This window comes from Pan troglodytes, chromosome 23 (genome assembly GCF_028858775.2).
Source record: "Pan troglodytes isolate AG18354 chromosome 23, NHGRI_mPanTro3-v2.0_pri, whole genome shotgun sequence".
Lineage (NCBI taxonomy): Eukaryota > Metazoa > Chordata > Mammalia > Primates > Hominidae > Pan > Pan troglodytes.
This window is the reverse complement of record NC_086016.1, coordinates 27975146-27995865: the sequence shown is the minus strand read 5'-3', so window position 1 is coordinate 27995865 and position 20720 is coordinate 27975146. Positions and strand designations below refer to the sequence as shown.

The 20720-nt window shown below is 46.3% G+C and overlaps 1 protein-coding gene across 7 annotated transcripts in view; it reads right to left on the bottom strand.

The window, feature by feature from the left end:
* The window catches only part of MYO18B (myosin XVIIIB), a 316003-nt gene that overhangs the window by 219310 nt on the left and 75973 nt on the right, over nucleotides 1-20720 (bottom strand). For all 7 annotated transcript variants that reach the window (XM_054675970.1, XM_054675972.2, XM_054675975.2 and 4 more), the window contains 5 exons: nucleotides 14534-14707; nucleotides 11714-11804; nucleotides 9241-9433; nucleotides 5192-5272; nucleotides 2747-2894 (listed from right to left, as the gene is read on the bottom strand). In XM_054675970.1, the coding sequence (XP_054531945.1) occupies nucleotides 2747-2894; nucleotides 5192-5272; nucleotides 9241-9433; nucleotides 11714-11804; nucleotides 14534-14707 (687 nt within the window). The remainder of the gene's footprint in view (nucleotides 1-2746; nucleotides 2895-5191; nucleotides 5273-9240; nucleotides 9434-11713; nucleotides 11805-14533; nucleotides 14708-20720) is intronic.

Below are 20720 nucleotides of genomic sequence, written 5' to 3'. Positions count from 1 at the left end.
CCGTCTCTCTCTCTGTATGTATGTGTATATATATATTTATATTTACATATATTTATATATATATTTGTGTGTGTGTATAATTTAATATATAGGCATATATTAAAGAATAGCACTTGGCCTAAAAGTTCTTTTTCTTTCCAGAAATTAAAACATTTTCTGGGAGAGAACAACACACACTGGGCACATGGTAGGGTGAGGAGGGAGAGCATCTTGAAGAATAGCTAATGGATGCTGGGCTTAATACCTGAGTGATGGGACAATCTGTGCAGTAAATCACCATGGCACACATTTACCTATATAACAAACCTCCACAGCCTGCACATGTACCCCTGACCTTAAAATTTAAAAAAATGAAAAACAACATTTTCATGGGCCCCCAGAACACCGGGCACTGTGCCTCCATGATAGGCAGAGAAGTCAGCTCTGCGCCAGTCACTGGCAGAGCCGAGCTCTCTGGGAATAATTTAGGAATTTGCACTGTGAGCTTGCTCCAGAGAGAGCTGCAGGAGGCATCAGATGCTGTTGCTGCTTCACTGGTTAGACAATCCTGTCCTGATGTGGGCAAAGGAATCCATCATGAATGTCTCGGACAGAGGTCTCTGCTGGTCACCATAAGGTGGAAGCTTCTGCCGGCGCTCACTCACTGGATGGTTGGCTCTTCTCCCAATTTCTTATCAACTGTTCCAGTTGGACAATCACCCGAAACATTCCATCAAGATGCATCTGTCTATGTCTCCAATGACTTCGACGAGGCCAAATCCAACGGTCATTCCCCAGCACACACCTCACTTGACCTTTCAGCCACATTTGATAAGGTCAATCCCTCCTGTGGCTTCCAGGGAGTCACATTCTCCTGACTTTCCCTCCTGCCTCCCTGGCCACACCTCGGTCTCCTGTGCTGGTTTTTTGCCTTGTCCCTGACACCTTGACATAGGAATATCCCAGAACCTAGTCCTTGGACATCTTCTCTACCAAGCCTCATTCTCTCAGTGACCTCAACCAGAGTCACAGTCCTCAGTCTTCTCCTTTCAGATGCACCTGCCTTACTGTCTCTTCTCTGCTGGAAGATGCATCTCCTGGGCTAGGACAGTGGCTGCCACATATTAGGTGCTCCATCCGTATTTTCTGAATGGACCAAGGAATGAATGAGTGCGAGCACATATCCTGGCCTCAAAGAGGGTTGGGACTGATAAGATCACTAAGTGCATTTGCCTTATTATTATTATTATTTTGAGACGGAATTTCACTCTTGTTGTCCAGGCTGGAGTGCCCTGGTGCGATCTTGGCTCATTGCAAACTCCACCTCCTGGGTTCAAGAGATTCTCCTGCCTCAGCCTCCCGAGTAGCTGGGACTACAGGCATGCGCCATCACACCCAGCTAATTTTTTGTATTTTTAGTAGAGATGGGGTTTCACCATGTTGGCCATGCTGGTCTCAAACTCCTGACCTCGAGTGATCCACCCACCTCGGCCTCCCATAGTGCTGTGATTACAGGCATGAGCCGCTGCGCCCCAGCCAGTACATTTGCCTTCTTAAGTGCCTAGTGGTGTAGGGATCTGAGTCTCAGATCCAGACAAACCATGTTTTGAATCTGTCTTTTGACCCTTCTCCTCTGGGTGACCTTGCACAAGGATTTCTGGAACTCAGTTTTTGAATAAGAATATGTATCTCCAAGTGTGGGACAGAATCCTACCAGGAGCTATCCATAAAGCTGCGTATGCTGCTCTGAGTGCAGTACATGCAACACTCCCCAACCCCAGAATCATGTTCTCCATCACCATCAGCATCCTCATCCTCATCAATAAACCTGCAACACCTTGACCCCGGTGACAAAGCTCTGCATGCACATAATATTACCCAATCATCGTAGCAGAAATTCTAGAGAAAAAGGGGCCAGGGGTGACTTCTTTCCCAATTTTAAAAGCACATCAACTAAGACTACGAGAGGTTTGCCCCACATCACGCAGGGGAAAGCAGAAATAACTGGACTTCAACTTGGAGCCCATGGATACCAAATCTCATGATCACTTTGTTCTGGTTTCACGCCTTCATCTCCCCTCTTGCTCCCCCTTCCACCAATCCAACTCCCACCAAGTGCTATGGACTTTACCTGCTAAACACTTCCAGAGGTTTCTACCTCCTGGGGCAGGCCAGCTCCTCTCTCACCCTGGCCACCTGCCTTCCTACCATATCTTCACACTACAACCTCGGGGAACTTTCCAGAACATGAAGCTCATCATGTCTCCCACTGCCTAGAATCCTTCATGGCTTCTCGTTGCTCTAGGGTTAAGACCTTTGCATGACCAGCAACGGCCTCTGCAGTCTGAGCCCAGAAGCCATCTCCAAACTTGTCCTGCATCGTGTTCCTGGCTCTCTGTTAGATTCATCTGCACGCATCTCCCACTGGCTACCAGAAAAATGAGAAACGCCCTGATGCGCCCCATTAGAGTGCAGTTGCAGGCTCATTGTGCACGCATGTGCTTGGCTGTGAGCTTGTCCCCTCCCCATGAGGATTGGCCCACGCCAGGCTGGTTAACACATGGAACAGTACCCAGCACATAGTGGCTGCTCAGTGAGTTCGCTGAATACTTGAATGAATGAAAGCACACACAGGCTCATGCACATTCACCTCTGCACGTTGGAGCCTCTGTGCAGGCCTTGTCAGGGCTTTCCCTGCAGCAGAGAAGAACAGATTCCAATACCCAGGCTGGACTCAGGCCCCATCCCCAGCCCCTTGCTTCCTTACCTTCAGTCCCAGCTCCTTTCTTCTCGAAAGCAGCACACAGACGTTCGAGCACCACACTGTCACTGGAGCCCTCTACACGGACTTCCTCATCTAAGACCCAGAAAAGGCCTCTGGCATCCTGGGCACCTCCTCCAGCTGGTAAGCGGACCTGGTGGGAGAACCAGGATTCACTGAAGGGCCCTGATACCCATCAGAAGCCTGTCTTGGGCTTCTCTTCCCACCGATAGGGAATGGGAGCATCCAAGTCCCAAGTGTCAGGACTCAGAACGTGCCTACCCAAAACCATGCTCCCAATCACCCCAGACTCTCAGTGTTGAAGCTACAGCAACCTCTCATTTGCAAGCTGTCTGAATCCTGCCTCTGTGCTCACCTCCTGTGTGGCCTTGGGCAACTTACTACACTTTTCTGAGCCTTGTTTCCTCCTGTGTAATGGAGACTGAAAATACCTTCCTTGGAGGGCCGTGGTGGGGATTTAACAAGGGGAATCCTCTGGAAATTACACATTTCTAGATACATACAGGCAGCTGGTCTATTTGTGCACAAACGAGAAAGGATTAATTCCGTCTGTATCGTTTCCTCTAAGAAGTCCTTGTATTTTTTAAACTAAAATCTTGGGGAGGAGAAAAAAAGCACTCAAAGAACATTTCAGAGAAGAAGGTGAACACGAGTCAATAGCACTGACGTAGAATTTGAAATCTAGCCACAAGCTTCAGAGACCATCTAGTCAACCCTGTAATTTTGCATATGGGAAACTGAGAGAGGCCTGGGGAGTTTAAAGGGCCTCTCTGAGGGCCCACAAGGAGTTGGCACAACCAAAAAAAGGCCACCAACTTGTTATAGAGGAAATGCAATATGCACAGTAACCAACTGTCCTACTTTGCCCAGGACATGAAACTTTCAGTGCTAAAGCTGGGAAAGTCCTATGCAAACCAGGACAGTTGGTCACCCTGAGGAATCCACACCCCTCAGAGGCCTGGAGAGGGGAAGGGGCACATCCAGGGTCTCCCGGATGGACAGTCAAAGATGCAGAGCTGGAACTGGATCCCAGGCATCCTTCACCTTGGCCTTCTTTATTGGGGCTGAAACTGATAGCCAGCCCACGCTCAGAAGGTCCTCAGAAAATAGTTGTTAAGGGTGGGTGTGGTGGTGCATGCCTGTAATCCCAGCTACTCAGGAGGCTGAGGCACGAGAATCGCTTGAATCCGGGAGGCAGAAGTTGCAATGAGCCAAGATCGTGCCACTGCACTCCAGCCTGGGTGACAGAGTGAGACTCTGTCTCAAAAAAAAAGAAAAAAGAAAAGAAGAAGAAGGTAGCTATTTGCAGCCACAGGCCCTGGAGACTACCCCGCCCTTCCCAGCCAACACTGCTAAATCAGCCCTTCAGGCCCACCCTTTCCCAGGAGAGGCACAGGTGAGGAAGCACAGTGTGGAAGGAAATGAACTAGACAGATGCCAACCAGAAGAACACACTGACAACAGCCAGCTGGGCTTACACAGGAGAGGGCTTTGCAATGATGGGTACAGCCCACTGTGTGCCAAGAGAAAGCTTGCAAGCCATCTCTGGTCAGCAGGAGACAAGGAAGGAAGAAAAGGGGAGGGGCAGCCTGCAGTGTCAGATGGCAGGAGAGATGCCACCGGCAGGGCACCTCCTGTGTGCCAAGCATCACGCCAGGTGCCTTATGTGCAATATCTCATTGATATTCACAGCAACCCAGAGAAAGTAGCATCCCCATTCTGGAAATGAGGAAACTGAGGCTCAGAGAGGTGAAGTAACATGCCCAAGGTCACCAAGACTGGACCCAAGCATGGCAGGTTTCATGGCCCAAGCACTTTTGTAATAAAATGTGAAGAGGAAGACAAAAAAATCAAGTGAAATTGTCAAGGGCAGTTCTGAGTCGAGCAGAGGTGCAGATCTGGGGTAGCAAAGTGAGTTCTAGGGGTGGAGAGAGTGAGGTAAAGACTCAGTTTCCCTCAAACTGACGCCTGTCTGCCCCCAGATGAGTTCAGGGCCCTGAACCCAACATGGTCCCCTGTTCTCCAGTGCCCAAGGTCCCCAGTCTCTGCTGGGCACAGCACCTTCATTCAAACATCTGACCTTTCCAGGCCAGAGTGGCTGGTGGCCTCTGGCCATGAGCCCTGAACTCACTTTGGCTCAGGCCTCAGGCTCCCAGGCACGAGTCTATTCTAAGACATAGACTCAGACATAAAGGACAGCAGCAGTTCTCAACCTGATGATGCTTACATTTCCACTGTTCAGGCCACACCCTCAGAACAATTTACACAGAATCTGGGGTTGGGTCCCGGGCATCCATGTTGCCAATGATCCCGGGGTGACTCTAGGTGCACACGGCATTGACAACTAGTAGACTGAAGACTCAAATCCACCAGCATTTCAATATGGCCAACTGGCATCTGAGAGCCTGGATTGGCTGGGCCCTGTGTTACCTGAGAGGGATTTTGATCCACAACAGCCACGGTGGCCCCTGGGGAGGGGTCCGGGAGGTCAAACGGCACAGGAACACCTTCCTGGAAAATAACAGGATGTAAAAGTTAGCACTTTTAGCGAGCTGAAGCGGGAAGAAAACTTCTGAAGAAGGAAAAAGCGGAGAGGACTTCCATCACCTCTTGGCCCTTTAAAAAAATCGTTTTTTAAATTTTGGCAAAAGATGCATAGCAGAAAATTTACCATTTTAGTCATTTTAAGTATACAGTTCAGTGGTATAAGGTACATTCATGTTGTTGTGCACCCATCACCACCAACCATCTCCAGAACTTTCTTCATCTTTCAAAACGGAATCTCTGTACCCATGAGATTTAACTCCCTATTTCCTTCTCCCCCAGCATCCTACTTTCTGTGCCTCTGATCTCGACTTTTCTAAGTAGCTTATGTAAGTGAAATCATACAGTATTTGTCCTTTTGTGTCTGACTTACGTAACTTAGCATAATGTCCTCAGGGTTCATCCAGCATGTACCATTTTATCAGAATGTCCTTCCTTTTGAAGGCTGAATAATACTTCCTAGTAAGTGCGTATCTCGTAATATGCGTATCTCATTTTGCTTGTCCATCGCCTGTCAATTGCAATCTATATATGAGTTGCTTCTGCCTTTCAGCTATTGTGAATAATGCTGCAATCTGGTGCACAAATACCCGTTTGAGTCTCTGATTTCAATTCTTTTCAGTATATACCCAGACATGGAATTGCTGAATCACATGGGAATTCTATTTTTTTTAGGTTTTGAGGTCCACCATTCTGTTTTCCACAGCGGCTGCACTATTTTACATTCCCACCAATACTGCACAAGGGTTCAAGTTTCTCCACATCACCCCAACACTTGTTATTTTGTTTTTTTTTTATAGTAGCCATTGTAGTGTGTGGGAGGTGGTGTCTCAATGTGGTTTGGATTTGCATTTCTCTTACAATTTGTGATGGTGAGCTTCTTTTTGTGTGCATTTGTAAATCTCTGGAGAAATGTCTGTTTAATTAATTTTTCCAGTTGCTAATGGGGTTGTTTGTTTATTCATCACCTTTTAGCCTTTGTGTGGGAAGAAAGATTGTAAATCAACACTCCAATGACATTCTGCTCATCATGCAGTGTGTCAGCTGTCATGCTGAGAGCTTTATCAGAAACTGATAACTCAGTCCAAACTTTTAAAATATTTACTGAGAACCTAATGAGTGCTAGGCTGAGTGTTCGGTGCTGGAAGTAACAAATGTAAACTATGGGGAATAATAGTTGCCACAAACATGTCACCAGAAGCTGGATGCTGTGGCTCATGCCTGTAATCCAAGCACTTTGGGAGGCCGAGGCAGGCGGATCACCTGAGGTCAGGAATTACAGACTAGCCTGGCCAACATGGTGAAACCCCATCGCTACTAAAAATACAAAAATTAGCCAGGCGTGGTGGCGGATGCCTGTAATCCCAGCTACTTGGGAGGCTGAGGCAAGAGAATCGCTTGAACCCGGGAGGCAGAGGTTGCAGTGAGCTGAGATCACTCCATTGCACTCCAGCCTGGGCGACAAGAGCGAACCTCCATCTAAAAAACAAAAAATTTTTAAAAATCACCAGAAATGTCCAGGAAATTCTGTGGACAAAGATGTTCACTGCAGTATTGTTTATAAAGCCTTGAACTTAGAAACTACCCTGATGTCTATAGGAGAGGGAATACAATCAGATCTAACCACTGCAAGCAGGTTTACTAAGATTTGTAAGTGGAGGGAGGTTATGTGAATAATGTAATACTGTGAGGAAAATGACAAGACAACAAACTCATATATACAGGAAGATCCAAAATCCACAGACAACATAATAAAGGGAAAAGGGTAAAAAAAAAAAAAAAAAAAAGAAAAGAAAAGAAAAAGGAACAGAATAGTAACAGTGGTTGCCTCTGAAGTGCCAAAGGAGATTGTATCTTTAGTTTCTTTGTACTTATATGAACTTTCCAGCGTTTTAATTAAAAATGTATTACACTGATAATCAGAAATAAGTGAAATATTATGGGAAAAATAAAATAGCTGTTACACTCTTTATTCTTGTTCATTAAATGTTCAAAACGGCCCCTTTGGGGAGTCTGGTAACAATGATCTAAAACAACCCCGGTTCTCTGCACTTCCCTGTATCCATACTCTCTGCAGAGTGACACTGCAGTGCCTCCATCAGGAAGTGGAGCCTGCTTTCCTACCCCTTGAATCCATGCTCAGCCTTAGACCTGTTGTGACTCACCGAACACAGTGGAAGTGATTCTGTGCAGGCCTCAAGTCCAGGCCTCAAGGTCCCCTGCACACTTCTGCTTGCTCTCTTGGAACCCTGCCCAGCACTATGAGGACAGCCCAAGCTAGCCTTCTGGAGGATGGGACATTTGTGGAACAGGGACAAGGTTACCCCAGACAAGGCCTGCCTAGATCCGTTCATGGCCAGCTGATCCCACGCATGAGCGAGCCCTGCCAAGATCATCAGAGCCATCTACCCCAACCTACACCTGAATCTGAACACAAGCTCAAGAACCATCCTGGACCAAGAGAGCTGCCCAGGCCATCCAGACACTTGTGAGCAACAACCAAAGATTTTTTTCTAAGCCACTACATTTGGGGGTAGTTTATTACGCAGCATTATTATGGCAAATCATAACTGATACAAAAGTATTATCTCTGTTTTCCACATAAAAAAAAAATTGAGGGTCAGAGAGGGTGAGTGCCTTTCCTAAGGCCACACAGCCAATAAGCAACAGAGTTAGGATCAGACCTCAGGTTTCATCAGCGTCATCTGTTTGAGATTCATTTATGTTGGTGCTTTATTTTTATTACCAACCAAAAACATGACTGTAACTTCAATACCTATTATTCTATATTATTCAACTGGTGAACAATATGGCCATTTCTAATATTCTGCCAGTGGTACTTATTGGAATAAAAGTGGTCACACCTTCAGGGAAGAAGGTGGGAGTCATATGGGGAATTGAAAATACTCTCATTTTCACGTGGGTGATAGAGACACACGTATGTTCATTTGGGTAAATTCACTGAGCTATATGCTTCTGGTTTATGCACTTTTCTTTGTAAATTTATTTTATTTTATTTTATTTTATTTTATTTTATTTTATTTTATTATTATTATTTTTTGAGATGGAGTCTCTCTTTGTCACCCAGGCTGGAGTGCAGTGGCGCAATCTCAGCTCACCACGACCTCCGCTTCCCGGGTTCAAGCGATTCTCCTGCCTCAGCCTCTCGAGTAGCTGGGATTACGGGCGTGCGCCACTGAGTCTGGCTAATTTTTGTATTTTTAGTAGAGATGGGGTTTGCCACGTTGGTCAGGCTGGTCTTAAACTCCTGACCTCAGGTGATCCGCCTGCCTCAGGCTACCAAAGTGCTGGGATTAAGGCATGAGCCACCATGCCTGGCCTTATATTTCAACTTAACCTCTTTTTTTTTTTTTTTTTTTAATGAAAAAAGAAGGGCTGGCAGGATCATGCCTGTACATGCTTCCTGGTTCACACACACAGTTTCTCTCAGGTGCCTCCTAGAAGAGGAATTGCTGGGTTTTGTGGTGCATGTACCTTCAACTTTGTGAGACTCACCGTGCTGTGCTGCAGAGGGGTGTGGAGCCCACTGCTGCCACCCACCCACAGGACTCGAAGGGCATTCCCCCCCTGGGCAGATGCAGACTGACTCTTGGAGGAGCCTTCTGCTTAAGTGAAGTGGGAGAGAATGAAGCAGTCATCCCAAAGAAAGGACAGCCGTGGAAGCAAGGACTGGGGAAGCCTGAGTTCCTTGGTGCTTCTGGGCTGCGGGGTTCAGAAGGTGGCAGGGGGAGGCTGGGCTGTGGAGGGAGCAACAGAGGTCTGGGGAGCCAGGCCTGGGGAAAGGGCTTTGTTCTCTGGTGAACCAAACAGGGTGAAGCTGCAGGCTCCTGGGGAATGGGAATCCCACCCCTTCCCATCTGACCTCACACCGTCCACGGAGCTCTGGTGAAAGCCCTGCTCCAGCCCAGGCATACCTCTTGATATCGCTGTAGCGTGGAGACAAAGGTCCGCTGGTAGAACAGCAGCTGCAGGCGCTCATGGGCGTAGTTGTGGCACAGCTCCTCAAAGGTGGCCGCCCGGTCCTTGCCCTGGTGCCGGGGGTTCTGGAAGCCTGGAGAGTCCACCACCATGATGGAGGCCATGGAGAGATGGTGGGAGGAAAAGGATCTAGGGAGAGAAGAGAGAGGTGGAATGTCTGAGATGGCGTGGAATCTAGGAGCACACTGATCCAAGCCTCCAGCAGAACTGGTTTCAAAACCAAGCTCACCTCTTACAGGCTGTGTGACCTCAGGCAAGCTACTTAACCTCTCTGAGCAGGGGTTTCCCCAACTGTTAAATGAAGATGGGGGTGAGTAGGCTTATCCCAGGGATAGCTATAAGGACTAAAGGAATTAAACTGCCTCCCACTGGCCCAAAGTAAAAAAAAAAAAAAAAAATGACTAGCTTAAGGTCACCCAGAAGTTGGCTACCATATGAAGCCTAGGCCCTCCTTTTCTTTATTCAGAGGCCTATTAAAATCAAAAAACTATTTTATTTAATACATCAGTTTACAAAATTCTTTCAAGCTATCACCTCCTTGTATTCTCCTGATGAATCTGTAGGGGTGGACACAACAGGGATTATTCACATCAAAATTCAGGACTTAAGAGATTTTGGAGCCAGTCACATGTGGGCTTCAATCCTTGCTCTGTGACAGAGGGGATGTGTGTCTTGGGAGAGTTGCTCAACCTCTCTGAGCCTCCACCGTCTTAGCCACCGTCTCAGTTAATGATGGTGACTAGCTCAGAGGGCTGTTGTGAGGGTTGGGTGTGATAAGCTTCCATGGCTGTGAAAGCAAAGTTTGCCATGTGGTTAGTGCTCAGTAAATGCCACCTGCTCTCATCACCATGAGTATGATCAGCTAGGAGCTTTGGAGGGCCCTTAGTTGAACCTTGGTTCTTCTGTTGTTTGCCAAGGTTTTCCAACTATAAAATGGGGATAATAAGAGCAGCCACCACACAGACATGCATGAAGATGAAGTCGGTTTATTCTTGGCAAGACAGACACCTACTAGGTGCTTATAAATGCTGTAGTAGGTACTTTGATCATCAATGCGGCATTTCACAGATGTGGCCTCTGAGAACCCAAACCTTGAAGCAGCTGCCCTTCACTGGTGAAGGCAGTTTCCTCCGCCAGCAGTTCATTTCCCATTCCCAGTACTCCCTCTCTAAGCACGCATGATCCCCTTGGTTTCTAGATAATATGTCTGTGGGCTCAGATGGTAATTACTTCAGCAGCGTCAGAGGGAGTTGATTCTGTGTCCACGACAACTTGGAGAAACCCGGCTGCTCTGTTGCTATGCGCCAGCCTCATCCCTTTAACAGGATTTCAGAAGCCTAATTATGCTTTCTGCTTTCACAGAGGAGGAAGGCAAGCCTTTGCCTAGGCTCTGGATTAGCTCTGCTGAAAAAACTGCTTAAAGGGTTTCCAAGCATGGGCTCAGTGCATTGTGCATAACGATGGAAAACAGAGGCTCCTGGTGCCTGCAGCCCCGCAGACACACATCAGAGGCACACCCCAGCCCACTCCATATTTCTACCATGTTGCTCCCATCCCCAGCAAGACAATTTTGAAAAATAAATGGATGAGAGCAATGTGCTGGGCTATTCAGGGGAACTGAAGGTATGACATGAGAATGTGGCATTGTGTTTGCATCTCGGTTCTACCCCTTCAAGATTTAGTCTCCTCCTCTGTACAATGGGCCCATGTGAGTATTCAATGATGCAAAGCAGGTTACACAATTAGTGCAATCCCTGGCCCTCAGTAGACACTCAAAAGTACTTAGATTTTATTATTGGTATTTTTACAATCACTGTTAGGAAGAATTTGTTTCATTTTGTTTTGTTTTGAGAGAGTCTCGCTCTGTCGCCCAGGCTGGAGTGTGGTGGCGCGATCTCGGCTCACTGAAACCTCTGCTTCCCAGGTTCAAGCAATTCTCCCTGCCTCAGCCTCCCGAGTAGCTGGGATTACAGGCGCCCACCACCACACCCAGCTAATTTTTGTAATTTTTAGTAGAGACAGGTTTTCGTCATGTTGGCCAGGCTGGTCTTGAATTCCTGATCTCAGGTGATCCTCCTACTTCAGCCTCCCAAAGTACTGGGATTACAGGCATGAGCCACCACGCTTGGCCAGGAAGAGTTATTTAAATTCATTATTTCTTTTAATCCTCACAACAGTCCTTGGGAAGACAGCTATTGTACAGACAAGGAAAGGGAGATCAGAGAAGTGAACTGATTTACCGACCTCACAGCCAGTGGGTGGCCAAGGTAGAAGTTAAACCCAGCACTGTCCACCTTAGAAACCCTCTCGCCAGCTCAAAAACTGCCACTTTGTTCAACTGCCCGGTATGTGAATTCATCTGTGCACCTGCAAGAGGCCAACTGTGTGCCTAGGAAAAGGCCCCGTTACCTGTTGATGAGTGAGACCACAGCCGCAAAGAGTTCCTGGTACAGGCCCGAGGCCATCCCCTCCACACAGTCCACTCCTGTCATCTTGAGCCCTGGGAAAGAGGACAGAATCAGCATTCTTGATTAGGGATCTTGCCTGGGGCCAAGGACATCACTGCAGAGCAGTAGGGACCACTCAATTTAGAAAATCCTTCTTTTCTTGCCACATCCCTCCACTGCTGAAATTATTTCCCCAGGTTCTTAGGACAAAGTCTAAGTGTCCTTTCAGGGCCTACAGCATCCTATGTAACCTGCCCTACCTTCACCCCAGAGTGATCTGCTCATCACTCAGGGTTCAGCCCAAATGACACCTCCTCAGGAAAGCCTTCCTTGACTACCACCATCACCACCACTAGGCCAATTCCCAGCTCTATGTTGCTTCTAATAGCACTTCCCATAGCATCATCTTTCTAGTATAGTTATTTTATTAACCTGTGTCTCCTTCATGAGGCTGGGCATGCCCTGAAGATAGGCGCTGTCCCTGGGTTTGCTGACCTTTAAATTGCCAGTGTCTGGCACATAGCAGACACTCAGTAAATGTTTATGATTCCCTTTTGCTGGAGAGAAATTTGACAATTTTGTATTAGAAGCCATAAAATGTTCGTATACTGGGACCTAATAATTTCACTCCTAGGCTTTTATTCTAATGAAATATTGAGAGAAATAAAGCTTTCTGGGGACACAGGTTCTTCCAATTGTTGATTAAATTGGCAAAAATCACTTTTTGAAATGACTTGAGTGACCAACAATAGAAAATGGGTTAGGTAATTTGTAGTCTACCCATACAAAGGAATGCTTAAAGTCAGGTATGAAGAATACTGAATGAGATTGGAAAAGTGCCTACCTAGAACGTTAGGAGGAATATAAAGGCTCAAAAACTATAATTACAGTTGTGGACTTGATTTTGCTCGAATACACACACACACGCATGTATGTGCATCCCATTAAAATCACCAGCCTTGATTAGGGTGCATTGAACAAAGCAGAGTGAGGAGTGTAGGGGATCAGATCACAAATTCCGTCCCTTAAGTTTCAGTTCCATCTAAAAAATTGAAAACACAGTTTCCAAATCAGCGCGCACTAGTGCCTGGAGGAGTAATTCTGCTTGTACATTCCAGGCAGCCCACTGCAGCCCCGAAAGCATTTCCCACCCCTCCTCTGAATCCACCCCCAACCTGGGCTGTTGCTAGGCAACCCACAGCCTCCCGGCATCTCTCCTAAGCCCGAAGGTCCCCTGCCTGCTTAATGTCTACTCTTGAGACCTCAGCCTGAGAGGTTAACTCAGACTCACAAAGTGGTGACTGCATCTGTCTGTGCCTGTGTGTGATGCACCCATCCTTAAGTATGTGTGTGGTGTTTGTGCCTGTACATATGTGTGCACGTGTGTGCTTGTGTCTATGTGTGTGTGTGTAGTTGTATGGTATGTGCATGTTATATATATCTGTGCACGTTTACACACACATGTGCCACACATATCTGTGTGTGTGTGTGCTGTGCATGCTTGCAGTATATGTGTGCCAGTGTCTGTGCATGTGTGTGTTCATGTGTGTCATTCCGTGGTATCTGTGCACACGTGTGCATACACAAGTTGTGCTGTGCATATGTGTGGTGTGTGCATGTGTGTATGCACACATGGTGTGTGCAAGCATGTGTGTGTATGCTTCTGGGAATGTGTGTGCATGTCGAAGAGGAGAGGTAATCTTCAAGAAAACCACAGTTCACACCAGAGCACAGACCTGAAAGGAGACATAGAGGGCCAATGGGGTCCAAGTGACATCAGTCCTCACGCCGAAGTCCCTGAAAGGTGGAAGCAGCTCCAAAGGTGCAAAGGAGCTCCAAGAGATGGGCCCCAAAATCACAGCTCACAACACTCCTACTCATTAACCCCAAACTCTGCTGTCTCAAGGACAGCTGCTCTTAGAGAGCTCCCAAAGATGCACAGAGGCTGCAGACTTGGGACCCAGCAGATCACATCCTTGCAAGTACAGTACAAAGTCCTCCTGTTTTTCCCCCCACGGCAGTTCAAAGCATCCTCATTCTTCCAGCTGCTGGGGCCAAAATCCTAGCAGCCACTGCTGGTCTCTGTCTTTCTCTCAGGGCCCATGCTATCACCTCAGCTTGTAAACTAGCCCCTGAATCTGTCCACCTCGCCCCGTCTCCACTAGCACTTCCGACCACCACCTATCACCTGGTGATTTTTATAAGTTCCCAGTGGGTCTCCTGTCTCCCACTCACTCCCCAACCTTCATCCAGGCTGAGCTTCTTAAAGCCAAATCATGCCATCCCCCTGCCTAAGCCACTCCACGGCTTCCCAAGGGTCTGAGAATAAAAACCCTCGTTTATAAACCCTTAGTGAGCGGACCACACCTTGCTCTCCACCCTCATCTTCTCCCATCCCTCCACCTCGCAGCAGCCACTCGGGATTTCCATCCCTCAAACAGAAAGACTAGTCTTTCCCCTACTTAGTAGGTGCTCAACAAACATGAAATCCAATGGAAATGCATTGGTCCATTGGCCCTGCCCACGGCATCCCCTCCCCACAGCGCGGGGCTCCCTGCCAGGTTTCAGCAGCCTTCATGGCCACTGAACGGAGATAGTTATTTGAGCATTAGCATTGACCGGTCCCTTTCCACCCACGATGGCTTCCCCTGCATCTAACACACGCCTTCATAGCATAGGCCCTTAACAAATCTTTGATAAAAAAGTTAAAGAATGCTGGTGTATCCCCAGGAGCTGGCCCAGAGGGGGGCCCAGCTCACCCAAAGAGGCAGCAGCCATGTACCTGAGCTGGTTTCCTCATCCTCGAGGCCCCATCGGCTTGGCCCAAACGTCATTTGCTGGATGATCTGTCGAAGGTGGTGCTTGAAGGTGGCCGTGTTCAGCTCCTCATACTCGCAGCCCAGGGCCTCAGCTGCGTAGTTTGCCCACTCAAACCTCATGAACTGCTTCCGACCCACTGCAAAGGGGACAAAACAGAGGCGTGGCAGTGAGGCCTTGGGCATGGGGTGAATGAACGCCCGAGAGGACCTCGGAGAATCTCAGCACCCTCCCAATCTCCAGGCCAGCCTCCTCAGCCGGGAGCTTGGACAACTGCCCAGGCCTGGGCCCCTAGGCAATGGCCCTGGAGGAGTCGGATTTCCCAAGAGACTTGCTTATCCGACTTCCTCGCCATTTGCACTGCTTACTTTTTCAAAGCGATTAAAAATATCATGGGGAAGCACTCTAACTGTGAAATTGGGGGATGGTTGGTAAAATTATGATTGATTCACCCACCCACATATCCATTTACCTATCCATCCAGGCATGCACTATCCCCTGCAAGCCACCTACCTATCCTTTCAACTCCTCATCCAATTAAGGAAGGAGACCACTACTACTCCTGCTGCCCTCCTCCCCCAACCTTGCCTAGTTCACAAGACAGTAGGAAAGAGAAAGCAAAAAGTTGGAAACAAACAGAAGTAAGACAAATAGCCAGACAACCTTGGCACCACCACCCGGCCCTAGGAGTTAAAAAAGTAATAATAATAACATCAACCCCTGACCTAAACTACTTGTGTTATCTGTAAATTCCACACATTGTATAAGAAAGCATTGCAAAACTTTCTATTCTGTTAGCTGATGCATGTAGCCCCCAGCCACGTTTCCCAGCTTGCTCGATTTATCACGACCTTTTCATGCGGACCCCTTAAAGTTGTAAGCCTTTAAAAAGGCCAAGAATTTCTTTTTCAGGGAGTTCGGTTCTTAAGACGCAAGTCTGCCGGCACTCCCGGCCAAATAAACCTCTTCCTTCTTTAATCCGGTGTCTGAGGAGTTTTGTCTGTGGCTTGTCCTGCTACACAATCACACATCCAACCATCCAACTAGCCATCTGCTTACTGTGTACATGTTGACTGAGCTCCCCTCATGTGACAGGCACTGTGTCTGCCACCAAAATCAATGAGCAAGACAGACAAGGTGCCTGTCCTCATGGAGCTTATAGTCCATTGAGGGAGTGTGACAACAGACAAGTAAACAAATAGATAAGATCATTTCCAGCCATAAAATTATAAAGTTCCCTCTGCCCTCTGCCAAACAGAAACTAAAGCAGGGTGCTGAGATCAAGAGAGACCAAAGGAGTTGTTTGGTGTCTATGGTGGTCAAAGTGGGCTCTATCTGAAGACGTGATGTATTAACTGAGCTATGAAAGGTGAGAAGGAGCTATTACATAAAGAACCAGGGAAGTGCTTCAGAGGTTGAAGGAGGAGGCAGTGCAAAGGCCCTGGGGCAGAAATGAGCATGGTGTGTTAAAGCAATGCCAAGCAAACCAGTGTGGCTGGAATGTAATGGGGTGGGGAGAGGAACCAGACGGGATTAAAGAATCAATGGAGAGCCACTCTTTGGACCGTTATAAAGCCATTTAAAATTAGCAGTGAAGACTGTGCATACCATGGACAATGCTTACATCTGAATGCTAAGTGAAAAGCAGATTAGAAAATGATATCATAGTGATATCAACTGTGCGAATCATTCTAAACTGCTGTAAAAAGTAATAAAAGGGAAATATGGCTAAATATTAACCATCACAGCTAGGTAAAGGGATTTTTTATTTTCCAAATTTTCTACCATGGTTGAGCACTACTTTTTTAATCCATAGAAAAATAAATGACTTCTTTTTTTTGTTTGTTTTGTTTTGTTCTGTTTTGTTTTTGAGATGGAGTCTCACTCTCGCCCAGGCTGGAGTGCAGTGGCACAATCTCAGCTCACTGCAAGCTCCGCCTCCTGGGTTCACACCATTCTCCTGCCTCAGCCTCCCGTGTAGCTGGAACTACAGGCACCCACCACCACGCCCAGCTAATTTTTTGTATTTTTAGTAGAGACAGGGTCTCACTGTGTTAGCCAGGATGGTCTCCATCTCCCGACCTCATGATCTGCCCACCTCAGCCTCCCAAAGTGCTGGGATTACAGGCGTGAGCCCCCACTCCCAGCCAATAAATGACTTCTTAAAACAAATAATAGTGCCGTCCTTAAAACATTTTCACTAACAAATACATGAAAAAATGTTCAACATCTCTAATCATCAGGGAAATGCAAATCAAAACCACAATGAAGTATCGTCTCACTCCAGTAGGATGGGGTGACAAAAAGCAAAAGTGCTGGCAAGGATGCAAAAAAAAAAAAAAAAGGAACTCTTAGACATTGTTGGTGGGAATGTAAACTAGTGCAGCAACTATGGAGAGCAGTATGAACTTTCCTCAAAAAACTATAGATAGAACTACCGTATGATCCAGCAATCCCACTACTGGGCATTTATCCCAAGGAAATCAGTGCATCAAAGAGACATCTGTACCCCATGTTTACTGTAGCATGATTCACCGTAGCCAGGAGAGGGAATCAACCTAGGTGTCCAAAACAGACAAATGGGTAAAGAAAATGTGGTATATATACACAATGGAACACTATTCAGACATAAACAAGCATGAAGTCTTGTCATTCATGGCAACATGGGTGGAACTGGAGGATGTTAAGTGAAATAAGCCAGGCACAGAAAGACAAATATCACACGTTCTTATTCATATGTGGAAGCTAAAAAAAAAGATTTCATAAAAGTAGAAAGTAGAATAGAGCATACTAGAGGCTGGGAAGGGTTTGTGGGGAGGTAAGTGGGTGGATAGGGAGAGAGTTGTTAAAGGACACAAAATCACAGCTAGATAGGAGAAATACGTTCTAGTGTTCTATGGCATTGTAGGATGACTGTAGTTAACTGTAATAACATTATATAGTTTCAAATAGCTAGAAGGAGTATATTGAATGTCCTAACACAAAGAAATGATAATTGTTCAAGATGATGGATACACTAATTACCCTGATAACTGTACATGTTTAGAAACACCACTATGTACCCCATAAATATGTACACTTATTATATGTCAACTTAAAAAATAAAACTAAAAAAAGTTCTCTCTTTCATCTCTTATTTTCCTATAAATGTGTTTCCTTCTTTGAAATAAGAATCACAGCCACCAACAGGGATTTTTCAATCAATCAGAAAGAGATTGTGAGGGCCCAATTCTTCAAGTAGACAGCTTGAAGAACCAATCTGGCTTACGGCAAAACTAGAAATTTGGAAAAGGACTTTATCTAGGACTTTGACCCTACCCAAGGAAGAGGTCTGGCCCCAATCACTAAGGGCATTACAAATAGATATTGCTTACTGACATCCTCCTAATGTGCCAATTACTCTGCACTGGTCACAAGAGCATCACTGTATTATCCTCATTTTACAGACTATGCTCATTTTATAGATGATGAAACTGAGACTCAGGTAACATGGCTAATTTTTTAAAATCCTGTCACTTTCAAAAATGATGGAGATGATGGTGATGATGATGATGATGATGGTGATGACAGTGATGATGATAGTGATGACGATGGTGATGATGGTGTGATGATGATGATGATGGTGGTGGTAATGGTGATGATGATGACGATGATGGTGATGATGGGGTGATGGTGATGATGATGATGATGGTGATGATGGGGTGATGGTGGTGATGATGGGGTGGTGGTGATGATGGGGTGATGGCGATGATGATGGTGATGGTGATGATGGTGGTGGTGATGGTGATGGTGTGATGATGATGGTGATGGTGGTGATGATGGTGTGATGATGGTGATGGTGGTGATGATGGTGTGATGATGATGGTGATGGTGTGATGATGGTGATGGTGGTGATGATGGTGTGATGATGATGGTGATGGTGTGATGATGATGATGGTGATGGTGGTGGTGTGATGATGGTGATGGTGCTGATGACGGTGTGATGATGATGATGATGATGATGGTGATGGTGGTGATGATGGTGGTGGTGATAGTGATGATGAGGGTATGATGGTGGTGGTTGTGATGATGATGGGGTGATGATGGTGGTGATGATGATGGTGGTGATGGTGATGATGGTGATGATGATGGTGGTGATGATGATGGTGGTGATGATGATGGTGATGATGGTGATGGTGGTGGTGATGATGGTGTGATGATGATGGTGATGATGATGATGGTGGTGGTGATGATGGTGGTGATGATGGTGATGATGGTGGTGATAATGGTGATGATGATGATGATAGTGATGGTGATGATGATGGTGGTGATGGCGATGATGGTGATGATGGTGGCGATGGTGGTGATGATGATGATGGTGGTGATGGCGACGATGGTGATGATGGTGGTGATGATGGTGATGATGGTGATGATGATGATGGTGATAATGATGATGATAGTGATGGTGATAATGGTGGTGGTGGTGATGGTGGTGGTGATATGATGGTGGTGATGGTGATGGTGGTGGTGATGATGGTGATGATGGTGGTGATGGTAGTGATGATGATGGTGATAGTGGTGGCAATATGACGGTGCTGATGGTGATGATGATGATGTGGTGGTGATGATGATGGTGATGGTGATGATAACAGTTCTAATTCACTTACCTGATTTTATTCAACATTGCGTCTTTGTTCAGCTCATGACTTTTACAGTTGAAAAGCCTGGGTTCTTGTTCCAGGAGTGACACATGGAAAAAGCTCAGTACTTATTAGTTGTAGTTATTTATTATTATTGTTATTATTAAATCTTCACAAGAGTCCTAAAAAGCTCTATTATTAATCCCATTTTATAGATTAAAAATCTAATTGAGAGAAGTCACCAGAAAACAGGCTGATACTAAGTGGAAGAACTACATTTTCACCAAAATCAGTCCTTCAAATATCATCTTTTTTGCCATATCTTTGTGACTCTACTTTTAAATGGACTCACTTTTCATCTTCACTTAAATACACTGTAAACAGAAATATTATCACACTATGTTAAATGAGAATTCATTATCACCTGCCACAAATAGAAAGTAGAAACAAATATTACATAAGCACAATAATGTCATTAGATTCTAATTAAATACTGTTACCTGTGAGCCTGAAATCTGCTCTCTCTTTGTTAAGAAGGGAGATTAGCAAATATTAGAGAGAGGCATTAAAGGCTATTAGCACTGAATGAGACTTTCTTCTTCCTGAGCTGGGGATTGAGAGTGAACTAAATAGGAGATGTCTTTCTAGGTAGGTGAGGTCCTGTCCCCTCCTCTTGCTCTACTCCATGCCTGCTCTCTAAACACTTGCAACTGTAGTGACCTTTCTGGCCTCAATGAGCTGGGAGAAGTCATAAAGGAAATTGGCAATTGATATTTCTGAAAAGAAGAGTGGTTAATGGATGCTGGCTGGACTCTCTAAATCCTGCCTGACCTAGGGGGGATATTTGCAGGTGCAGCTGAGATGCATGCTGCTGGTGCAATCCAGGTGGGCACACAGGGAGCTTTGCCAGGAAAAGCATCTTCTACTATCAGCTCCCCGAAGGCTGGCCGGTGCACAAAATCCAATCCCATGGATTCTTCTATCTTTGCTTGGACATGGGTGGTGACCAAAGTCTTTTCCCAGGGGAGGTCAAGAACCCTGAGTTGGCACCTGAGGCAGGGAGAAAAGGAACTGGGCAATAACATGGGTGTTGGCCCAAACCGGATCTGGGTCCAATTCCTGTTTCTGCTATTCCCAGTTTGTCGCACAAAGCCAGGTAACACGGCCTTTTTGAGACTCAGTTTGTCTGTGAAACGGAATCTTAAAAGCCCCAACACCTCTTCATAGGGTTGCAAGAAGGAGATGAGATGGTTACATGTGAGATACCCAGCAGAGTGCCTGGCCCAGAAAAGGTGCTCAAAAAATTGCAATTCCCTTCTCCACCTGCAAAACGAAGGAGGGTACCCTTCAGCCCAGAAGGGATTATCCTGTCCTGCTGGCTGCAGAGACTTCCCCTGCAGGTTCTTGTCTATTCACTGCTTTTTAAAGAGGCCATGTGGAATGGATAATGGATTGGTGCACTTGGGATGTGGGTCACGCCCCAGAGCTTCTGAGTCAGCTGAGGTCACTTCTTCTCAAGCCATCAAGTGTTGA